The sequence below is a fragment of the Nilaparvata lugens genome, chromosome 5 (genome assembly GCF_014356525.2).
Source record: "Nilaparvata lugens isolate BPH chromosome 5, ASM1435652v1, whole genome shotgun sequence".
In the NCBI taxonomy this organism is placed as follows: Eukaryota; Metazoa; Arthropoda; class Insecta; order Hemiptera; family Delphacidae; genus Nilaparvata; species Nilaparvata lugens.
Window position 1 is genome coordinate 31,908,081 of NC_052508.1, and position 20,272 is coordinate 31,928,352.

At 35.4% G+C, this 20,272-nt stretch overlaps 1 protein-coding gene across 2 annotated transcripts in view; it reads left to right on the forward strand.

Annotated features, from left to right (window-relative positions):
- LOC111049712 (protein virilizer) overlaps positions 1-20,272 on the forward strand; it is an 87,017-nt gene that overhangs the window by 25,953 nt on the left and 40,792 nt on the right. Inside the window, exons 9-11 of one of the 2 annotated variants that reach the window (XM_039428175.1) lie at positions 11,571-11,660; positions 12,527-12,758; positions 15,512-17,817. In XM_039428175.1, coding sequence (XP_039284109.1) covers positions 11,571-11,660; positions 12,527-12,758; positions 15,512-17,817 — 2,628 coding nt within the window. The remainder of the gene's footprint in view (positions 1-11,570; positions 11,661-12,526; positions 12,759-15,511; positions 17,818-20,272) is intronic. The other variant, XM_039428176.1, reaches the window with a different exon arrangement.

Genomic DNA, 20,272 nt, shown 5'->3' on the forward strand with positions numbered 1-20,272 from the left:
ATCATTGCTATCTTCATGCAGACTATGTGCTCCTGCCACTTTTCTGAATACCATCTCCTTACCAATTTTAGCATTCATGTCCCCTATAACCATTTTAATATCATTTGAAGGGACGCTGTTGTATGTCTGTTCCAGCTTGCAGTAGAATTCATCCTTAACAGCTTAATCTTTGTCTTCACTTTCGGCATGCACATTTATGAGTAAGAGGTTGAAAAATTTTGTTTTCAACCTTAGGACGCATAATATTCTCTCGTTCACTGGCTTGAAATCTATTATATTAACTTTCATGCTATTTTCGACCACAAATCCAACTCGAAGTTCATGTCTATCTCATTCCTTTCCACTGTACATAACAGTGTGAGACTGGGTGTCAAACACTCCCTTGCCAGGCCATCTCATTTCCTGTACAGCAAGTACTTTCAATCGATATTGTTTTATACATTGGAGTAAATCTTTCAAGGCACCGCTCCTGTACAAGCTTCTCACATTCCATGTTCTAATAATCAAGTTCAAGTTCTTTTTCCAAAATTGTTTTCCAAGTATCCTGTCCGTCCGAGGCTCATTTTGAGGTTTCGTAACAAGCTGATTTTTTTTACAGGGTAGGGTCGTTGGCCCCACGCCCAACCCCCAGCCAGGAGGACCAGGTAATTTTTTCGGGTGTTCTTCCCTAGCCTTTGGCAGCCCAATGCCGAACTACAAGGCAGCAGCTGCTGGTTTTGGTCCGCCCCGGGTATTTGATTTCCCCGGTACTCCCTATATCTAGGAGGCATTCCCCAATCCGCCACCTAGGGAGGCGCCCGATGGGAGACCAGCAACTCCACACGTGTAGGCCTCAACTATAGACTACTAATTCTATACTTTCAATCCCACTAGAATTTGTTGACTGCTGGGCGATTCGAAAAAACTGCATTATGCTGAAACCTTTGATTTTTGGTTGTAATGTTACATAATATTGATAACTGTGTGTTAAGGCTGTGCATAAGGTTTTTGGGAAACTTTTACTAGTGATTTTTTTCGATTTGGATACTAACAAGAACAAATTATGAAAACAAACAAATTTTCTCTGGAAAAACATACCGTTTATCATCACTTTTATACCACTTTTTTTTAGATATAGTCCAGTCAATATAGACATAAAAAAGGGGATGTGCTTGCAATTTATATTGCAGTTCTGATTTCTTAATATATTACTTGGGTACATAAGAGAAGTCCAGAACCAATTTCTCCATGCAAAATTTCCTTGTGCTAGATACAGGGTGGCCCGAAAACCTCGTATTTTTGGCTCAGTTTCCAGTTTTCAGCTATTTCTGCCAAATCTCGTAATCGGACAGAAAATTTGCTCTCGCCTTTTCTTTGGATTATAAAATTCTGAATAAAATGAGATCATTCGGAACTCTCTATCTCCTATGAGTACTGAGTAATGATTTTTCAAAAATGAGTGAAATTTGAAAAAAAAATCAATTTTGACGAATTTTAGTTTTTGATCAACAATATATTCCGATTGTTACCATTTAGATGTATAATTCAAAATCCCTCTGGGCGTATTTTTGTGCTCCACAATCTGAGATCAGGTAGAGCGCTCTATCTCATATAGATTTCCAGGCACACCTGACAACAATGTCCTTGTATTGTGAAAAGCACCTAATTTTCAGCTTCAACCATCATCACCAACTACATTGTCCTACATTGATATTTCGCACAATGACATCAGTTCATGAGATTATGTTCTATGAGAATTACCCGTTAGATGCACTTCATTTCAGTATTTCCTAGTTGAGAGGCGCGTTTAAGGACACCTCAAGGATTAAAATTGCAAACACTTCATTCTTCTCGGATCGTCAAGGCGGTCCAAAATCATGCATCCTGATTCAAATTTGGTCGAAAACTTTGAATCAGGATGCATGATTTTGGACCGCCTTGACGATCCGAGAAGAATGAAGTGTTTGCAATTTTAATCCTTGAGGTGTCAAACGCGCCTCTCAACTAGGAAATACTAAAATATCTAATAAAAATAGATAAAATATATTAAAGTTGAGAAAAGAAATACAATACAAAATAATAAGAACTAAAAAATACAAAAGAATAATCTATCCTGAATATAATTCAAAGAACAAAAGTACTGATAAAAATCGAGGTAGTCAGGCCAAGTTAACCAATAGTTTAAATATAACAATAATATAAACAGATTAAAGCAAAGGCAAATGAATTAGGCTTACATAATTTAGCCATTTGATTAAATTTAGCAAATTGACGATCTTCAATGAATGAATGATTTTCCAAGTGTATATTTGCTTTTAGAGATATATCGATGTTTTTATAAGGTATACTCATAGACCTTAATGATTTTCATTGATGTATTTAACAAATTTAATAATTAACAATGCTTATATCTGTGGTGATAAATTATAACCAATTCTTCTATAAGGTAATATACTTCAATTGTTTTTGTCAAAATGAATTAAAAGTGTACCTACTGGATCCAATTTTAAGTATTTGCTCCAATTAAGTATTTACTTAAACAGTGACGTTGTAAAGATCTTCCAATCTCTCAGGGCTGAAGGAGAGAAGACATTTTTTCAGGTTTCCTTTTATTAGCTGTATTCTATTGCAGTTATTGTATAAATTTTTCATCGGAGAAGGTAGAACATTGAAAAATTTAGGAGTCAGGAAAATAAAAGATTTTTTAAATAAAGTGCAGTTTGGTCTGACACCTCGGATACTCATCAGCCTGCCTTGTATGATGAGGGTCAGTTACAGTATCACTATAATCTATTGACACGCCATCATTCATACTTATCAAATAGAATATAGAGTGCACCTTACATATATATAGATGTCTTACCGGGAGGATGCCAAGTTTATCGAAAAGCGGGAAAGAACTGTCACGAGGCCCCACTCCAGCAACTACCCTTATAAATGAGTTTTGAAGCTTGATTATGGGTGACATAGTTGTGAAGTAAGTACTGCCCCAGCAGCTTAAACCATAATTAATTCTAGCATGAGCAAAATAATAATAAACCTCTTTTAATGTGTTGATATTGCAAATACCCTTCAATTGATACATCGTCCTGAGGTAAAAATGTAAAGATTTTTTAAGACTTGAGATGTGGGCCTTCCACGTTAGATTATGGTCAAGGAGAGACCCAAATATTTAATTGTGGTCTCACCACCAACTATTGGGCAATTGCAGCAATCATGGCTGCAGTTGCTGGCGTGAAGGCGAAGAGGAACAGCAGAACTCTGAGTACCAGTGAGACTAAACAGGATGTAGTTGGTCTTCTGGACATTCATGGATAGCTTATTGCAGGTGAACCATAGTGTCAATTTATTAAGGTCATGCTGAATATCCTCCCTAAGCTGATCCTGAGTGTTTGTGTAGGCCAACGCAGAGTCATCAGCAAAAGCAGTTACTTGACCTCTAAATTCACCCTTGGACAAGTCATTGACGTAGATGAGAAATAAAATGGGTCCAAGTACTGAGCCTTGCAGTACTCAGTGATGGATATATAACATGATTTTTGGGTATTGGTCTGTGTGTGTGCGTGTGTGTGTGTGTGTGTGTGTGTGAGAGAGAGAGAGTGCGCGTGTGTGCGAGTGCGCGCGCGCGCGTGTGTGTGTGTGTGTGTGTGTGATTAAATTTGTTAAATACATCAATGAAAATCATTAAGGTCTATGAGTATACCTTATAAAATCATCGATATATCTCTAAAAGCAAATATACACTTGGAAAATCATTCATTCATTAAAGATCGTCAATTTGCTAAATTTAATCAAATGGCTAAATTATGTAAGTCTAATTCATTTGCCTTTGCTTTAATCTGTTTATATTATTGTTATATTTAAACTATTGGTTAGCTTGGCCTGACTACCACGATTTTAACCTAAAATTGAAAATAAGCTCCAAATTCGAGAAAATGTGATTATCCAATTGCAAACTGTTGGCAACTGTTGATTCTATTAAATGATTCACTATGAAGAGATAGCAGATCTCGTGTGTCTCCAGCGTTATTGACCTGTCACCAGCTGGCTCAAATCTTTGAATAGTATACTTGAGATGCGCGGGAACACTAGCGTCAGGTGATCAATTTTCATAACGGCAAGGAAAGTTGTGTGAGTGCGCCACACCAGATTTTTGCTTTTTATGCCAGCTGTTATTAGCTTCGATTTCAATCATGTTTGACATTTTCGCTTTTTATATCCTTTGTTATTATATGTGAAATAAACTCTCATTAAATGAAATCAGAATCATTGAAGTCAATATTGTACCAAGCGAACAATTTCTGTTTAAATAATAATTATGTGTGTTTGCGGATATGTAGTATGTATGTCTGACGAATCTCGAAAACGCCACTAACATTTTTTTATTAAATCAGGAATAGAGTACGTTTGCGATAAAAAAATTATTTTGGAACAGGTCTCAACTCTGGGAAAAATCGCTGAAGCTCTTTCAGAAATGATTATTTGTCCCTCAAGTAGCAGCTGATCATAAAAAGTTTCCATACTTTGTTGAAAACGTGAGAAAAAAAGTGAGCAAGTGAAAAAGATTATAGCTGATGATAATAGCTTACTAGCAGGGCACCCGTGCTTCGCTACGGGAATTAAAAGATTAAATTATCTTTGTTAAACATTTATAATCTAAATCCTACCAAAATTGTTATAATCGTTTTTGAGACTACGCCACAACTTGGCATGAAAATAATTGAGTCAAATCATTCGAATAATTAATTAATGTGTTGGAAGTGCTCTGTAGAAGAGTAGTATAATTGCAGCGAATTTTGTAGAATATTGGGCGGGGCTTAAGAGCCGACCCCTACTTCATTCATTGATAATTAATATTCCCCGTTGACAGTTATCAAATTAGCAGTGATCATGTTATTTTTGTTTTTGCTTGATGCAATTGAACATTAAATTCCAAATTAAGTTGATTCGGAATTTGATGACTCTGGTAGCATCTGGTGGTGAAACATGGATCTCTTGCTTATTCTTGGATTTTTGGCATAGCTTGTCGCTTACTTTTCGTTTCACTTATCCAAAAGTGTAAAAGCAGCCAATCCACTGATTCTTTCTTCCATGGAAGTTCATTCATAATAGTTAGTATAACATATTGTGGCTGATTTCTTATGTCCTAATTTTTACTATAGTAAATATTAAAGTGGGTTTATTTTTATGTGAATTTGCATAAATCTGAATAGAGTGTATTCAATCACTTTGATTATTGACCACCATTATATGATTTCTTTCTTTGATCTTAGCTTAACCGGAAGCTTAGGGATGAAAATTTGAATGTAAACTAACATGCAACTCAATTTAATTTCTATCTAAATTGACAACTTTAGTATTTACTTGTGATCTATCAAAATCAATAGGTTTGTCTTGTACCATGCAATGACATCACGAAAGGAAATAGGAGCAGCTGATGGAATATTATGTTTTTTTTTCGATTTAGTTTTTAGTTGATTTTGAAACATGAAAATATCAGGCCCAGTGTTAGCACAAAAGCCTGTTCAATCGGGATTGAATTTCATGAGAATTAATCAGAGCAGGGTTTTTTTTTTTAGAAGGCCTCTCTTATTGGTTCTCGTGGTATTTAGTCCGGATTATGAATTAACAGACAGTGCAACTGGCTCTCTCAAGGCCATGGCTGCGTACAAACATAGAGCAACATAGGAACCAATACAATAGAAGCTGAAAAAAATAATCACCTCATTAATTTATCACCTCACAATGAACATCACATTCAACTGCCATATGTTTGGAGAGACCGATTTTAAATTTCTTTTACTATCATCCGGTCAATTTCTGAATATATTCTTCCAGATGTTCCATGAATACTGCATTGTTTTAAAAAGGTCGTCAAAATTGGTAACTCAACTACAGCTATTTTAATCTTTTTCATTTGCTCACACTCTCTTACGTTTTCAACAGACTATGGAAAAGACTTTTTCCTGATCTGCTGCTACTTGAGAAACCAATAATCATTCTCAAGGAACTCCAGAGAGTTTTCCCAGAGTTGAGACCTGTTCAAAAATAATGTTTTTTGTCGCAAATCCACTATATTCTTGATTTAATCAAAATCGTTGGAGCCGTTTTCGAGATCTGTCCGACATACATACATATCCGCAAACACACATATTCAAACAGAAACTGCTTTCTTAGTATAATTGACTTCAATGATTATGATTTCATTCAAGGAGAGCTTATTTTACATAATAATAACAGCTGGCATCAAAAGCAAAAATGTCAAACATGATTGAAATTGAAACAGTAGCGATAATTAACATTATTATCTTCATCTGATCTAAAGTAACCAGATTATAGTAAGATTCACATCAATGTGTCAGCATTGTTTGAATGGGGAGCATTGATTCTATAAATGAGGAATACTGACAGTCAACGAACTGTTATACATATTCTCCAATATTTTTATCGAAAGCTACCTTCATCTATTTTCTTCGGTAGAACAATCAATGTTTGAGGATAATTGATTCATGGGAAAAGCGCCTTACTTCTATGGGAGATACTTTCACATTGGGAAAAGCAACAACAGCTATTTGATCGTTTTAATAAATAACCCATTTCTTTCGCCCAAGTTGAATTTTGGCCGAATTTCTTCATTCTATGCAAACAGATTCCACAACGGAAACTTCTGAAGTTTTAAAAATATCCTCCATATATCATACTGAATTATTAAAATTTCATCAAAATTGTTTAAGTAGTTTTCGCGATCTGTCGGATATACAAACAAAATTAGTCTTGATAGAATAGGATCAATTGATAGAAGCAACTCTTGTCATAAAAGTTTGTTTTATGAAAAATAATAAAAATCATCCACACTCCCAGGAATAGCTCTGATTAAAGCAGCAGTGCCCAATCAATTTGTTCTCGATAAATGCATTTTAATTAGTTCTTCAACTTGGTGCCAACCTAATGAAGTCATCTCAACTTAATGCCAACCTGACAAAATTATTAATTTAATTGCCAGTTAACAACTGTTTTGAAGAGGTACTCTCTCTAGATTATAGTTCTATGGTAACATATGATATGGAAATTTCAATTATAATTAAGAGATCAGGAGAAGAAGAATATACATGCTAAAAGACGAACTTTAAACCCTTAAAAACCACCCTTAGTGTTGAGATATCGCCAAAATATTTCTTAGTGAGCACCTAGGACGAATAAGGAAGCTATATTCCAAGTTTTGTTGCAATCCATCCAGTAGTTTTCCAGAAATCGTGATCAGTGAATCAGTGAGCCAGTGAGTCAGTGAGATAAGAATTTTATAAGTATAATAGCTGTAGTTGAGTTACCAAATTAGCGATCTTATTTTAAAACATTTTAGTATTCATGGAACATCTGGTAGAATAGGTACAGAAAGTGACCGGATGATAGCAAAATAAATTTAAAATCGATCTCTCCAAACATGGTAGTTGTATGTAATGTCATTGTGAGGTGATAGAAATGTGACTAATTTCTTCAGCTTCTGTTGTATTGGTTCCTCTGTTGCTCTATGTTTCTACGCAGCCATGGCCTTGAGAGAGCCAGTTGTCCTGTCTGTTAATTCCTAACCTGGACTAAATACCATGAGAACCAATCAGAGAAGCCTTCTATAAAAAAAATCCCTGCTCTAATTAGTTCTGATGGAATTTAATCATGATTGAAATTGGACAGGCTTTTGAGCTACTGGACCTGATATTTTCATGTTTCAAAATCAGCTAAAAACTAAATCGAAAAAAAATTTCATCAGCTGGTCCTATTCCCTTTCATCCTATACTATTAAACGAGCAATTTCTGTTTATATGTTTAGATGTTTAGATGTTTGGATGTTTAGATATTTAGATGTTTATATATTTGTTTTTACCAGATCTCGAAAACGGCTCTAACGATTTTCACGAAATTCAGAGCATAGTAGGATTATAATATAAAAATTCGATTGTACTAGGTCTCATCCCTGGGGAAATTCGCTGAAGGACATTGGAAGGATAATTATTATTCATTCTTGGAAAAACAGTTGATAATAATTATTTCGTCGTCTGTTGATGATGGAAGTGAGTGAGCGAGTTCATGTGTGTGGGACTGTGTCAAAATTATGACTCAGCTGTTGAACTTTTGTAATCATTCAATCAGGTACTTGGTGCCGGTTGCAAAAAAAGCCGGATTATTTTCAATCCTGATAAATTCCAGTGGATCCATCTTTTTGAAATGGTCTTCTCTGATTGGTTCACGTGAAATTAATCAGGATCAAAATTCAACCGGCTTTTGTGCAACCGGGCCTTTGTGAGGGAAAATTTTGCATTCTTCTGGGAATTAATCTTAATTTACTGTGATTAGATAGAACATTTCTGTATGAACTATGAATGATATTATAATTTCTTCTTTCGTAATAATTTTTTTATGCTTTTGTACTCCAGAGCTAAGCTCGGTCCCCGATATTGATGTCATTACATGACACAAGACAGACCTATTGATATTTATATCAATGAATCACAAGTAAATACTAAAGTTCTTAATTTAGATAGAAATTAAATTAAGTTACATGTTAATTTACATTCAAATTTTCATCCCTAAGCTTTTGGTTTGAAGCTAAGATTTAAGAAAGAAATCATATAATGGTATAGTCAATAAACAAAGTGATTGAATAAACTCTATTCAGAATTATTCAAATTAACATTAAAATGTCCACTTAAAAATTCCCACTTTAATATTTATGGTAGTAAAGTTTGGGACATGAGAAATCAGCCACATTAAATGTTAGACTAATTATTATGAATGGACTCTTATATATAAATGGACTTCCATGGAAGAAAGAATCAGTGAATTGACTGCTTTTACACTTTTGAATAAGTGAAACGAAGAGTTTACACCAAAGTTATTAGCAAAATGTGAATATTTGATGAACATATGTGTTAGTCAAGTTCCGTTCAATCTAATAGAGTCCATAAGGATTAAGCTATCAACATTTTGCCAATAACTACTCTGCGTTTAGAGAAAGATTTATTTTCAGATGTAGTGGATCTATGTATTTGCGCCTTCGGTGTAAACCAGCTTGAGCGGTAGGCTATGCCAGAAATTCCAGAATAAGCAAGAGATCCATGGAGTCAACCAATCCCAAATAGATTTGATTTGGAATTCTATTTTAAATTGCATCAAGCAAAAGCAAAAATAACATGATCACTGCTAATTTGATAACTTTCAACGAGAAATATTAATTGCCAATGGATAAAGTCGAGGTCGACTCTTAAGCCCCGCTCAATATTCCACAAAATTCGCTATAATTAGTATACTATTCTACAGAGCACTCCCAACACATCAATTAATAATTCAATAATTAATAATTAATGATTAGACACAATAATTTTCATGCCAAGCTGTGGCCTAATTTATTTATTTATTACCGATAGAGGGCAGATCATAAGATGCTCCTAGCAAATAGTAGGCCCGTGATACAAACATTTGAGCTGAGTCTCATCTCTGAGATAACTTGAGAGGAAAATTTGATCATCCAAGTGGCAGCTTTTGAAACAGAAATTTTCATCGTTTGTTGAAAACTAAAGAGAGGAAGAGAGAAAATTAACAGCTGTGGTTATAACATTCAGCAATATAATTTGAAAACATTGCATGATTCAATAAAAATATTCCCTGATGTCAAGATGAGTGCATAAGAGCAACTGGGTGACACCAAAAGGCATCGCTAACTTTTGATTGCTTTTTACTTTCCTTGCCCTATTACCATAGGTAAGGAAAGTATTGCTTTCCGAAAAAAACTAAGGTACCCCAATTCCTGAATTTCTATACGTTTTAAGGTCCCCTGAGTCCAAAAAAGTGGTTTTTGGGTATTGGTCTGTGTGTGTGTGTGTGTGTGTGTGTGTGTGTGTGTGTGTGTGTGGTGTGTGTGTGTGTGTGGTGTGTGTGTGTGTGTATGAGTGTATGTGCGTCTGTGTACACGATATCTCATCTCCCAATTAACGGAATGACTTGAAATTTGGAACTTAAGGTCCTTACAATATAAGGATCCCACACGAACAATTTCAATCAAATACAATTCAAGATGGCGGCTTAAATGGCGAAAATGTTCTCAAAAACAGAGTTTTTCGCGATTTTCTCGAAAATGGCTCCAACGATTTTGATCGAATTCATACCTAAAATAGTCATTGATAAGCTATATCAACTGCCACAAGTCCCATATCTGTAGAAATTTCAGGAGCTCCGCCCCATCTATGCAAAGTTTGATTTTAGATCTCCAATTATCAGGTCTCAGATATAATTCAAACGAAAAATTTCGAGTGGAAAAGATTGAGCATGAAAATCTCTTCAATTAATGTTCAGTAACATTTTCACCTAAAATTGAAAATAAGTTTGAAATTTGAGAAAATGTGAATATTCAATTGCAAACTGTTGGCAACTGTTGATTCTATTAAATCATTCACTATGAAGAGATAGCAGATCTCGTGTGTATCCAGCGTTATTGACCTGTCACCAGCTGGTTCAGATCTTTGACTTGAGATGCGCGTGCACGCTAGTGTCAGTTGATCAATTTTCATAACGGCAAGGAAAGTTGTGTGAGTGCGCCACACTAGATTTTTAAAATACGCAGTTGAATGACGTATATTTCAACAGAATTGAATGTGTTGTTCAAACTGAGGTGATAGCAGCGTAACTAATCATCACACTTACTGACAACGATTTTTGGGTAACTAAGTATTATAGAAATGTATTTGAATGAAACTTGAAACGGTCCTATATACAATAACATTTTCATCGAGGGAGTGCACCTTTTCGGATGCAAAATTCTATGACTGTGACGAGACTATATTAATTTATTATTCAAGTTATATTAAATTTAGCAAGCAATTTTTGTTTGTATGATGGATCTCAAAAACGGTTATAACGGCTTTGGTAGAATTCAGGTTATAAATATTTTACTAAAATAATTTGATCATTAAATTCCCGTAGCGAAGCACGGGTACCCTGCTAGTTCTTTATAAGATTCGGTAGTTGAATCTGTATTATCTGGTATAGTAGATTAGTATCAAATATCAACTGTTCTTAAGAGCGTATCAGCCTTGATAACATTCAATCATTTTATTGCTCAACTAATAATCGAAATTACCCCAAAAGATTAACAAATTATTGACTTTATATTTTATCATCGAGTAAGAAATTGACCACTATGATTCATCAGGCTATAATCTTATCAAACTCCATATCTATTTAAGAACGTGTCTCATTTTTATAATTTTTAACAAGTCTCAGCACAATTAATTCCAATGTTAATGAACATATCAATTTTTATAAATATTATTACTACTATCTCAAATTTTTCGAATAAAGCTGCAAGTTGAAATTAATTGGATTATTAATTTAAACTTGAGTTAATCTTGCAAAGTCATCAGCAATTTATCAACTAAGTTCCATAGCTTCAATTTGATGTTCAACAATTTCAGTTGCTCAGTGTCAGTTTTCTCAATTTCCTGATTTCAAAACATTGTAAACTATTATTATATGTGAATTAGGATGAGTGTCAACTGCAATATAAAAAATAGTTTTTGTATCGAATAATGTTGCATCTCAAGTTTCAGGATATGGATTACGACTTCAGTGATTACCCTGATGATCCTCTAAAGCCATTGAATCCCTACGCTTTCGAACTGCAACCTTTGGCGGTAAGTTTTCAATAATTATTACATACTCTTCCATTGCCCGTTAATTGGGCGTCATCTGTTATCAGTTGAGCTGCTGTACTGCTATGCAGTACTCTCTACTTTTACTACTTTGAAGATGAGACCCAGTGCAATGTAAGCGCCCGGACTGTACAAATCATGTAAGCACGGTTGTAAAAGTCCAATTTGATGAAAAATACTGGTTAAAATTATTTGAATGGAACCTCAATATAACATAATCTCAAGGGATCAAAACCAAAACTCTCTGTATCGGGTTTTATTCTCTAGAAAACGATATTTTATCTCGAGGGCTATATTTACAGACGATTCTTAAAAATTGTTCTCAGCTAAGCACGCTTCGGTAAACCACTGAGATTCTAGTAGTCTGTTCAACGGTTCTGATTAGCTCCTGAATTTTGTTGCTAGAAAGCAAAGCATGGTACTTGACAGAGACAGTTCTAAGAAATTGTTTATAAATACGTCCCTGAGTGTTATGTGAGAATTAAATCAATGATCTCTGAATTTAATATTTCAACGAATTAAAAAACATATATTGTATTTGTATTGTATGCATAATCGCACAGGCCTAGTTTTTTCATGTGTTTTATTTTATGTATATTTATAATTATTATGTAATAAAACATCCTGTCTGTGTACTGAGTAGATTATTGTATGTTTTGCAAATATATTCATTAATAACAATTATTCAATAATATTAATAAATTAATTATTAAATTAACTTTCTAATTTAAATTTATCAATTAATTTATTAAAATATCACTTTCTAATAGAGATTTGCTTTTCGTGGTTCAACTTACTGTGAATGCAATCGGTTTGTATACTTTTCATATGGTTTGTTTCTATTACAGTGCATGCCTGACCCATCAGTATCAGCGGTGGAGTGGGAAGAGAAGTCGTTAGCCGCCAAACAGTGTTTGACAGAGAGAGAGCGCCCGCAACTGGAGAATGTGATCGCCAACGGACCTGCCACTGAGGAGGCCGTCATGACGTCATCCGCCACTAAGGAGGAGTGGCTCCATCTCGCTGAATCGGTTACCACCTCCCTTCACAGCAGTCTGCCTCACTTTCATAATAAATCTGGTGGGTACAATTATTTGTAGCAATTGTTGTGCAAGTGTGCTATATTCTTTTATTGATTCAATGATACAAAATTATTATGTAAAATAATTTGGATGAGGATCAACATGCACAGCCCAAAACTGTTTCTCCCTCGAATTTTGACTCATCAAAATAGTCCAGAAAATTGGTTATGTTTTTTCACTCTATATAATTTTGTCTAATTTTCTCTCCAAACATTTGAAACAATAAATTTTGAATTTAAAAAGATTAAGATCCAAATTAATAACAAAATTCCTTTTACTTAGCACTCAAAACTGTAGAATAAATATTAATTTGAAATATTTTGTTCCGAAAATTGAAAACAATCTTCTGCACTAGAAGCACAGCTGTGCTGTATAATATGGAAACTCTGAGGTAGCGGTTGCACCAAGCAACACTGTAGAGTCTGAGCTACAATCTAAAAAATGTAAAAAAATGAAAGCACTTATCAAACAGATGAGAACTCCAAAGATGTGACTCCAAGTCCCGATTCCACAAACGCCTGTTAAATTTTAATAATGAATAAATGCCACAAGAACCAATCAGGGAAGAATTTTCTGAGAAGAAGGCTTCTCTGATTGGTTCTCGTGGCATTTAATCATGGTTCAATTTTAACAGGCTTTTGTGCATCAGAGCCCAAAATATTTAAATGGTAGCTATCATGATAAACTTCAGGAAACATGTATTTTCTAAATGTCAAACGTTAATTGAGCATGCTCAATTAGAAGAAGATGAAAGCACTAATGAAACACATGAGAATATTGTGGATTCAAACTATTTTCACAGTAATCATCTCGGGCAATTTGAGTGATCTTGTGTTAATTTTTGAATGTCTAAAATTAATAATGTAGGAATAAATTCCTTGTATTTTACCATACTATATGAATTATAGACAATAAGGTATCTTATAATTATAATGTATTAATTAAAAACTATAATTATGAACTAGATATGAATTGATAGCCTCTACCTTTGACTTTGTTGGCTTTGTCCAAATTCATTTCTACTCGGAGAATTATTTTAACTACAACTAGTTTCATGAATTACCCATTCAAAGGATCCTCAGGCCGTATTAAATTATGAACAGGTCAATTTGCTCAGGCTACCTTTTGTGACCTCAGCAAGGCATTCAATTGTGTCGACCACACAATCCTGCTGAATAAACTTGGCTCTACGGTATGAACAATGTAAGCCTCATGTTAATTGGGTCATACTTATTTGACCGTAAGCAAATAGTCTATGTAGGTCATACTAAATCTAAGGTAAAAATGATCAAGTTTGGTGTTCCTCAGGGCTCTATCCTTGGACCTGTACTGTTCACCCTGATGATAAATGATCTTCCATTATCAGTGACATCTCAGTCAATGCTTTACGCAGATGATACCACTTTTTTCAATTCAGACTCAGATTTTCAAAAACTCACTTTAACGATGGAACATACTTTAAACCAAGCGAGCATATGGTTCAGGGCAAATGGTTTCCTATTGAATAAGAATAAGACTCAACAAATGATTTTTAGCTTGAGAGAGATTCCAACAGATAATAGCGTAAATAATATCAAGTTTCTAGGTATATATATCGACGAAAAATTAATATGGAAGCCATATATTGAGTATGTAAATAGTAAATTGTCTAGGGTTATTTATTTGTTGAAGCAATTAAAAAATTATGTACCTGATAGCTATGTAAGGTCAGTTTATTTTGCATTTTTTCAAAGTATTCTTTTATATGGCGTGTTGTTTTGGGGTAGCCATGTTAGCAGTGTGCTTTTACTTCAGATAAAAGCCATCAGGATATTAGCAGATGCGCGTAATAGTACTGAGCATTGTAGACCTTTGTTTATTAAGTTGAGAATCTTAACAATAATAAATCTTTACATATACACTGTTTTAATACATGTAAAAACAAAGGTAGAGAAATAGACTGAATAGACATAATAATAGACTGAATATACCATTCCAAAGGCTTTCAAAGTCAATGAATAGCTACAATATTATAGGTCTGAAACTGTACAATAAGTTACCTCTAAGCTTAATAAATGAGTCTACAGATAGATTTAAAATGAAACTTTTCAACTGGTTAGTGAAAACACCAATGTATTCTATACAAGAGTTCTTGGATTCCGATATGATTATTGATGTTTGATTCCTTGATTGCTTAAAGCTTTTCTTTCTTGTTTTAACATTTTGACAGGGCCTTGTTTGTATAGTCATGAATATTTGAATTCTTCTGGGTTTACTTTAGATGTAGTTATGTTTATGTGTTTATATATGTATATCGTATATTCTTTCAATTATATTAACTTATAACCTTCTGACTTGTATAATGTTAGTATAGTTTTGACTTTGTCTCTTGCCAACGTTGCTTAATGACAATAAAAAAATTTATTATTATTATTATTTATTACACAAGACTTGGTCACATGTGGGACACCAGTGGTGTTCGTGTGCAAAGCAAGATGAGGCATCAATGAGGTGTCTCCATTGGTGACTAGGCTGGTGGCCCTAGGGCTATAAGAACTTGTGACTCGCTCGGACACTTGGTGTTCACAGCCTGGTGCCCTAATGTAATTCGGGCCTAATTAATATTCTTTTACCATCAATCCTCACACTTCATATCATACTAGGTTCATTTTGAGATAAAATGGTATTAAACAATATTCATCCAAAATACATTTCCATAAAGTATATGACCAATGTAGAATGTAAATAAAACTGTTGATTATTTTGTTTCAGACGTGGTGACTAAATTATTGACATGGGTGGACATAGGCTTGAGCTTTGAAGCAGCTCTCAGCCAACCACAGCCCGGCTATAAGGTACGACACATAAAAGCCGGCGTCCGATTGGTGGAGGCGTTGGCCCAGTGCAGCGAGGAACTGGTCAATCGTATGATCAACGAACACAAAGTTCATAGAAAACTTATAGACCTATTCCATAAAGAGTACATGGCGCTTTCCATAAAACTCATGATACTCAAGTCACTAGATGCCACTCTACGTTATGACAAGTCAGTTGAAAAGTTCTTAAATGAGAAACTAGGGGAAGACGAATTGACAGGTTATCAAAAACTGCTAAATATGATACAGGGAAAGCAACTGGCTCGCGTCAAGTTCGCAATCACTTCAATACTTCAAAAGTTGCATGCTTATGAGGTGCTTGATAAGCTGGACACCACCGCAAAAGCCTTGGAGGAACGTTTAAAAATGTCTGAGGATGATTCTCAGATGGACACGTCGGAACTCAATATTGATATCGATGATTTAGTTGTGTCCCTAGAAGAAGTTGTAAGGATCTATCGCGATGCACCGTTCTTGATCTCACAACCGAAACGATTCATGCCTGTTTCGGCACAGTTCGATATTGGCGCTACCATCAATTCAGCTGATTCATATTCATCGCTTTTCACTTACTTTAAATATCACAATATTCTTGTGACTTTTGTAACACTACTCACGCATCCAGCAACTGCATGCGATTGTAATGTGGTGATGCCCATACATGAGATGTTGGGTGCATTCTTGGAAACCAATAAGGGTTTGAGGTTTTTGGCTTCGAACCCTGAACCCACAAACCAGTTGGCTCGTATTCTACTTGGGCCTTCACCCGACAATAGTGATGAACACACTGAGGAACCTACTTCACATCTTCTCGGATTGCATTTTGTCAACCGTTTATTCGCATTGTCGTTTATTGACAGCCTTCAATCACACTACAATGAAAATGTGAATGTTGATTGTGATGAGATTTTTCATAGCTTACATTCGTTGTTTTGTCTCACATTTACTGCTATCGGAAAATCATCGGTTGTGCATGTGCTAAGTCAAGATGACAATTTTGATGTTTTGTTAAAACTAATGAAACTCAAGGTTGAGAATGAAACTAAGATTAAAAAATCCCCCGGTAAGGCTTATATTTTTGATTTAATTGTGCTGACTGTGAAACATTCCGAGTATATGCCGTTCCTACAAAAATATTCTCGTGATCTTTTGGATTCAATCAATAAAGACAACATTCAAGAGTTGAATGAGCTAGTTTCTTGGTTGAAGCCTGTAGAAGATTCTTCAGCATTCTCGTACGATGATATTTCCCCACTTTGTGAAATTTTGAAGAGCAATGTCGAAACTGCCACATGTTTGTCAGGAGAGCTAGTCACTACTGTGAGGATGCTCAAGTATCTTGGCATACCACCACGCGACAGTGATCTGTCTCCTTCAGTGCCCGATGCTTGCGATTACAATGAGTTGAAATTCAAGTGCGTGATACTGCAGTTGTTTTCTAAGGAAGGATTGACACATTTGATTGGGTGTTTGACGAAGATCTGCGAACACTACGAACAACCTGCTCTACATGCGGCGAAATTAGTTGCAAGACAAGGATTGGCACTCACTGATTTTTTATTACCTGCTGTGCAATTGATAAGGCGAATCCTAACCTACGTTATCAAGTGTCGCAATACAGAATTCAAAGATTTAACTGCGTTGCCAGTCTTATTGCAGACGTACACACTAATGCATTCAATACCTGTGAATGCACATATACATAATGATGCTCAGTGGGTCTGTAGAGACATTATTGAGACGCTACTAGCGTACACACAGCCGGTGTCTTCGGAGTCGGCCACGGAGAACGAGTCTTTGACAAAGAGTCTGTGGACGTCGATGGCTGGCGAAGTGTTGAAGTACGCGACAGCTTCTCCATGCCAGTTTCTGTCGGGGCTTTCGATTCTGTCGGAACTGGTGCCGTTGCCACTGCCTGTGCAATCGCGGTCGCCGTTGCCTGCGGATGAGATCTCGGTGGCAGTGAACTCGCGCAAGCTGTGGTCGGCTCACCTGCACCCGCTGAGTGGCCTGCTGCAGGAGCTGATCGCGACGACCAGCGGCAGCAGTCACAATCAGCTGTTGCATCAGCTGAAGACGGTGTGTGTGCAGTTGGCCGACCTGGCCGCCCCAACTGCCCTCACCGTCGCCGGTGCAGTGCTCGATGCCATTGTCTCCGCACTCACGCCACCCGACCGGCCTGCTTCGCCCAACGCTGTCCAGGTAGGTTCATCCTATTGTAGAAAATTTTATTCATGCGTGTTTTATTCGTGTCTAGTATTTAAGAATATTGCAAAATTAAGTTTTATTTTAAAAATTAAATATATATTACTATGGTAAATTAATTGCCCTTTCTTAGACACACATAGATTGTAAGGTAAAAGCATTCTACGAACATTAAGCCATATTAGGCTGGCCACAAACGGCAGAACATGCATGTACATGCACTCATACACATGTTCATCGTGCATGTTTTGTCATCAGCGAGAGGCTTTTAACATAAAATGAACAACCAATAACCATAAATAGCCTACTGGTAAATTACAAATTATAATTATATGAAAATAATTCAACCTTAAATAGAGCAGCAAAGAGAAAATAAACAAAACAATCGGAGATACAAAAACCTAACTCGTTGTGATGTCGCAACAGTGTATGACGACACGTGTGTATCAACAATGTATGTTCTACCGTTATTGGTTAGCGTTAGCGAAGAATAATGGAGACTATTATTATAAGGTAGAAGCATAAGGTCATGTTAGAAATAGTAATTTCTAGTAGCTATTGTTGTCAAATTGTATTTATTCAATCTTTGTCATGAAATTTATATTTATTTGTCAAAATTTATTCACATTGGGTAAAATAAATCAATGTATTTGAATTCAGATTTGCATTGAGTGATTATGTGGATGAGTCAGAAAGCAGAAAGTTTGTATTTCTTAGCTGAATTACTTTGGATATTTCATAAATCAGAATTTTCACGATATCAGGGATTATTGAGTTCAATAATTCTTGTAGATTCGGTTTTTAATCCGTCTAAATAGACATTTCTGGTCTGGTTTGGACTAAAAATTGGACTCAAATCGAATTCAGATGAGATGAACAGTTGAGATGTTTTGTGTGTTATTGAATAGATAAATCTAATTCAGTGACAGCACACATACGCTGCGCAGATTGAAACGGACCAAGCCCTTGGAATTGTGTTGTGGAGTGAAAGTGCCAAAAGTTAATAGTGTGAATGTGTATCTATAATACATGACAATTTAGTTATATTTTTATTTTAATATTTGTCAATTTCAAGTTAGTTGCTAGAAGTAGTAGTCCTTGTGAGAACTACCTATCTCATTAATTTAACTCTCTATTATATTAGAAAAAGAGCTCATTAGTCTTTTTAGACTGGATTGCAACGTATAAAAAAAGTTTCCAATGATTGAAAATTATAACAATAAGCACGACAAAAAAAGCTGTATATTTGCTAATGATAATTTTGCTGATAATATTATGCTAAGGAACTGAATTTCATCATGTGATTGATATTGCTGATTATCATCAATGGTTTTTAGCCTGGTCACTCCCGTCTTATCGGAATGGCATGTTACATCGTCGATCCCGGCTGATCTCATTAGTTTCGTTTTTGTATTATTCTGTATTATACATAGTCTTCCCCTTTCTATTATCTCTACTATATTGTATGATTTTTATAATTATAAGCAGTGTATTACAAGAAACTCTCGCTTCATCTCCAGCATCATTATAATTATCCAGCTCTTACTATAGTGAGGTTCTCGTTATAATGGCAGTGAAGAAAGATGGGAGAACAAGGTTGCCAAATCTATACAAGCCTATTATTTGATTTGAGATTTTCATGCTTAATCTACTCCACTTGAAATTTTTTGTTTAAATTGTATCTGAAGCCTGATAATTGAGAATCTGAAATCAAACTTTGCATAGATGGTGCAGTGCTCCTGAAATTTTTACAGATATGACTTGTGGCAGTTGATAGAGCTTATCAATGACGTTTCTAGGTATGAATTTGATCAAAATTTGAGCCGTTTTTGAGAAAATCGCGAAAAACCCTGTTTTTGACAACATTTTCGCCATTTTAGCCGCCATCTTGAATTGCATTTGATCGAAAATGTTCGTGTCGATTGTGATTGACTTATGCCAGTTGATAGGGCTTATAAATAGCTATCCATGGTATGAATTTGAAGAAAATCGTTGGAGCCAATTTCGAGATAAACGTGAAAAACATGGTTTTTTAGTAATTAACCGCCATTTTTTCCGCCATCTTGAATTGAATTTTATTGAATTTCTTATTGTCGGGTCCTCAGGGTATAAGGACCTTAAGTTTAAAATTTCAAGTCAATCGGTTAATTAGGAATGGAGTTATCGTGTTCACAGACATACACACACACACACACACACACACACACACACACACACACACACACACACACACACACACACGTACAAAGAAGATATATTAATCAATACACAGTCGCTATAAGTCGCTCCAGCCAGCCCCCCTCACAAAGCTCATGACAGCCGCACTGAACTGGGATTGGCGCTGAATTGCCCTCAACTCCATTGGTAGCGAGTTCCACAGTCGGCAGGCAGTTACATGAAAAGACCTGTTATAGACCACCGTACGATGCCTAGGCACACTCAACACAGACAA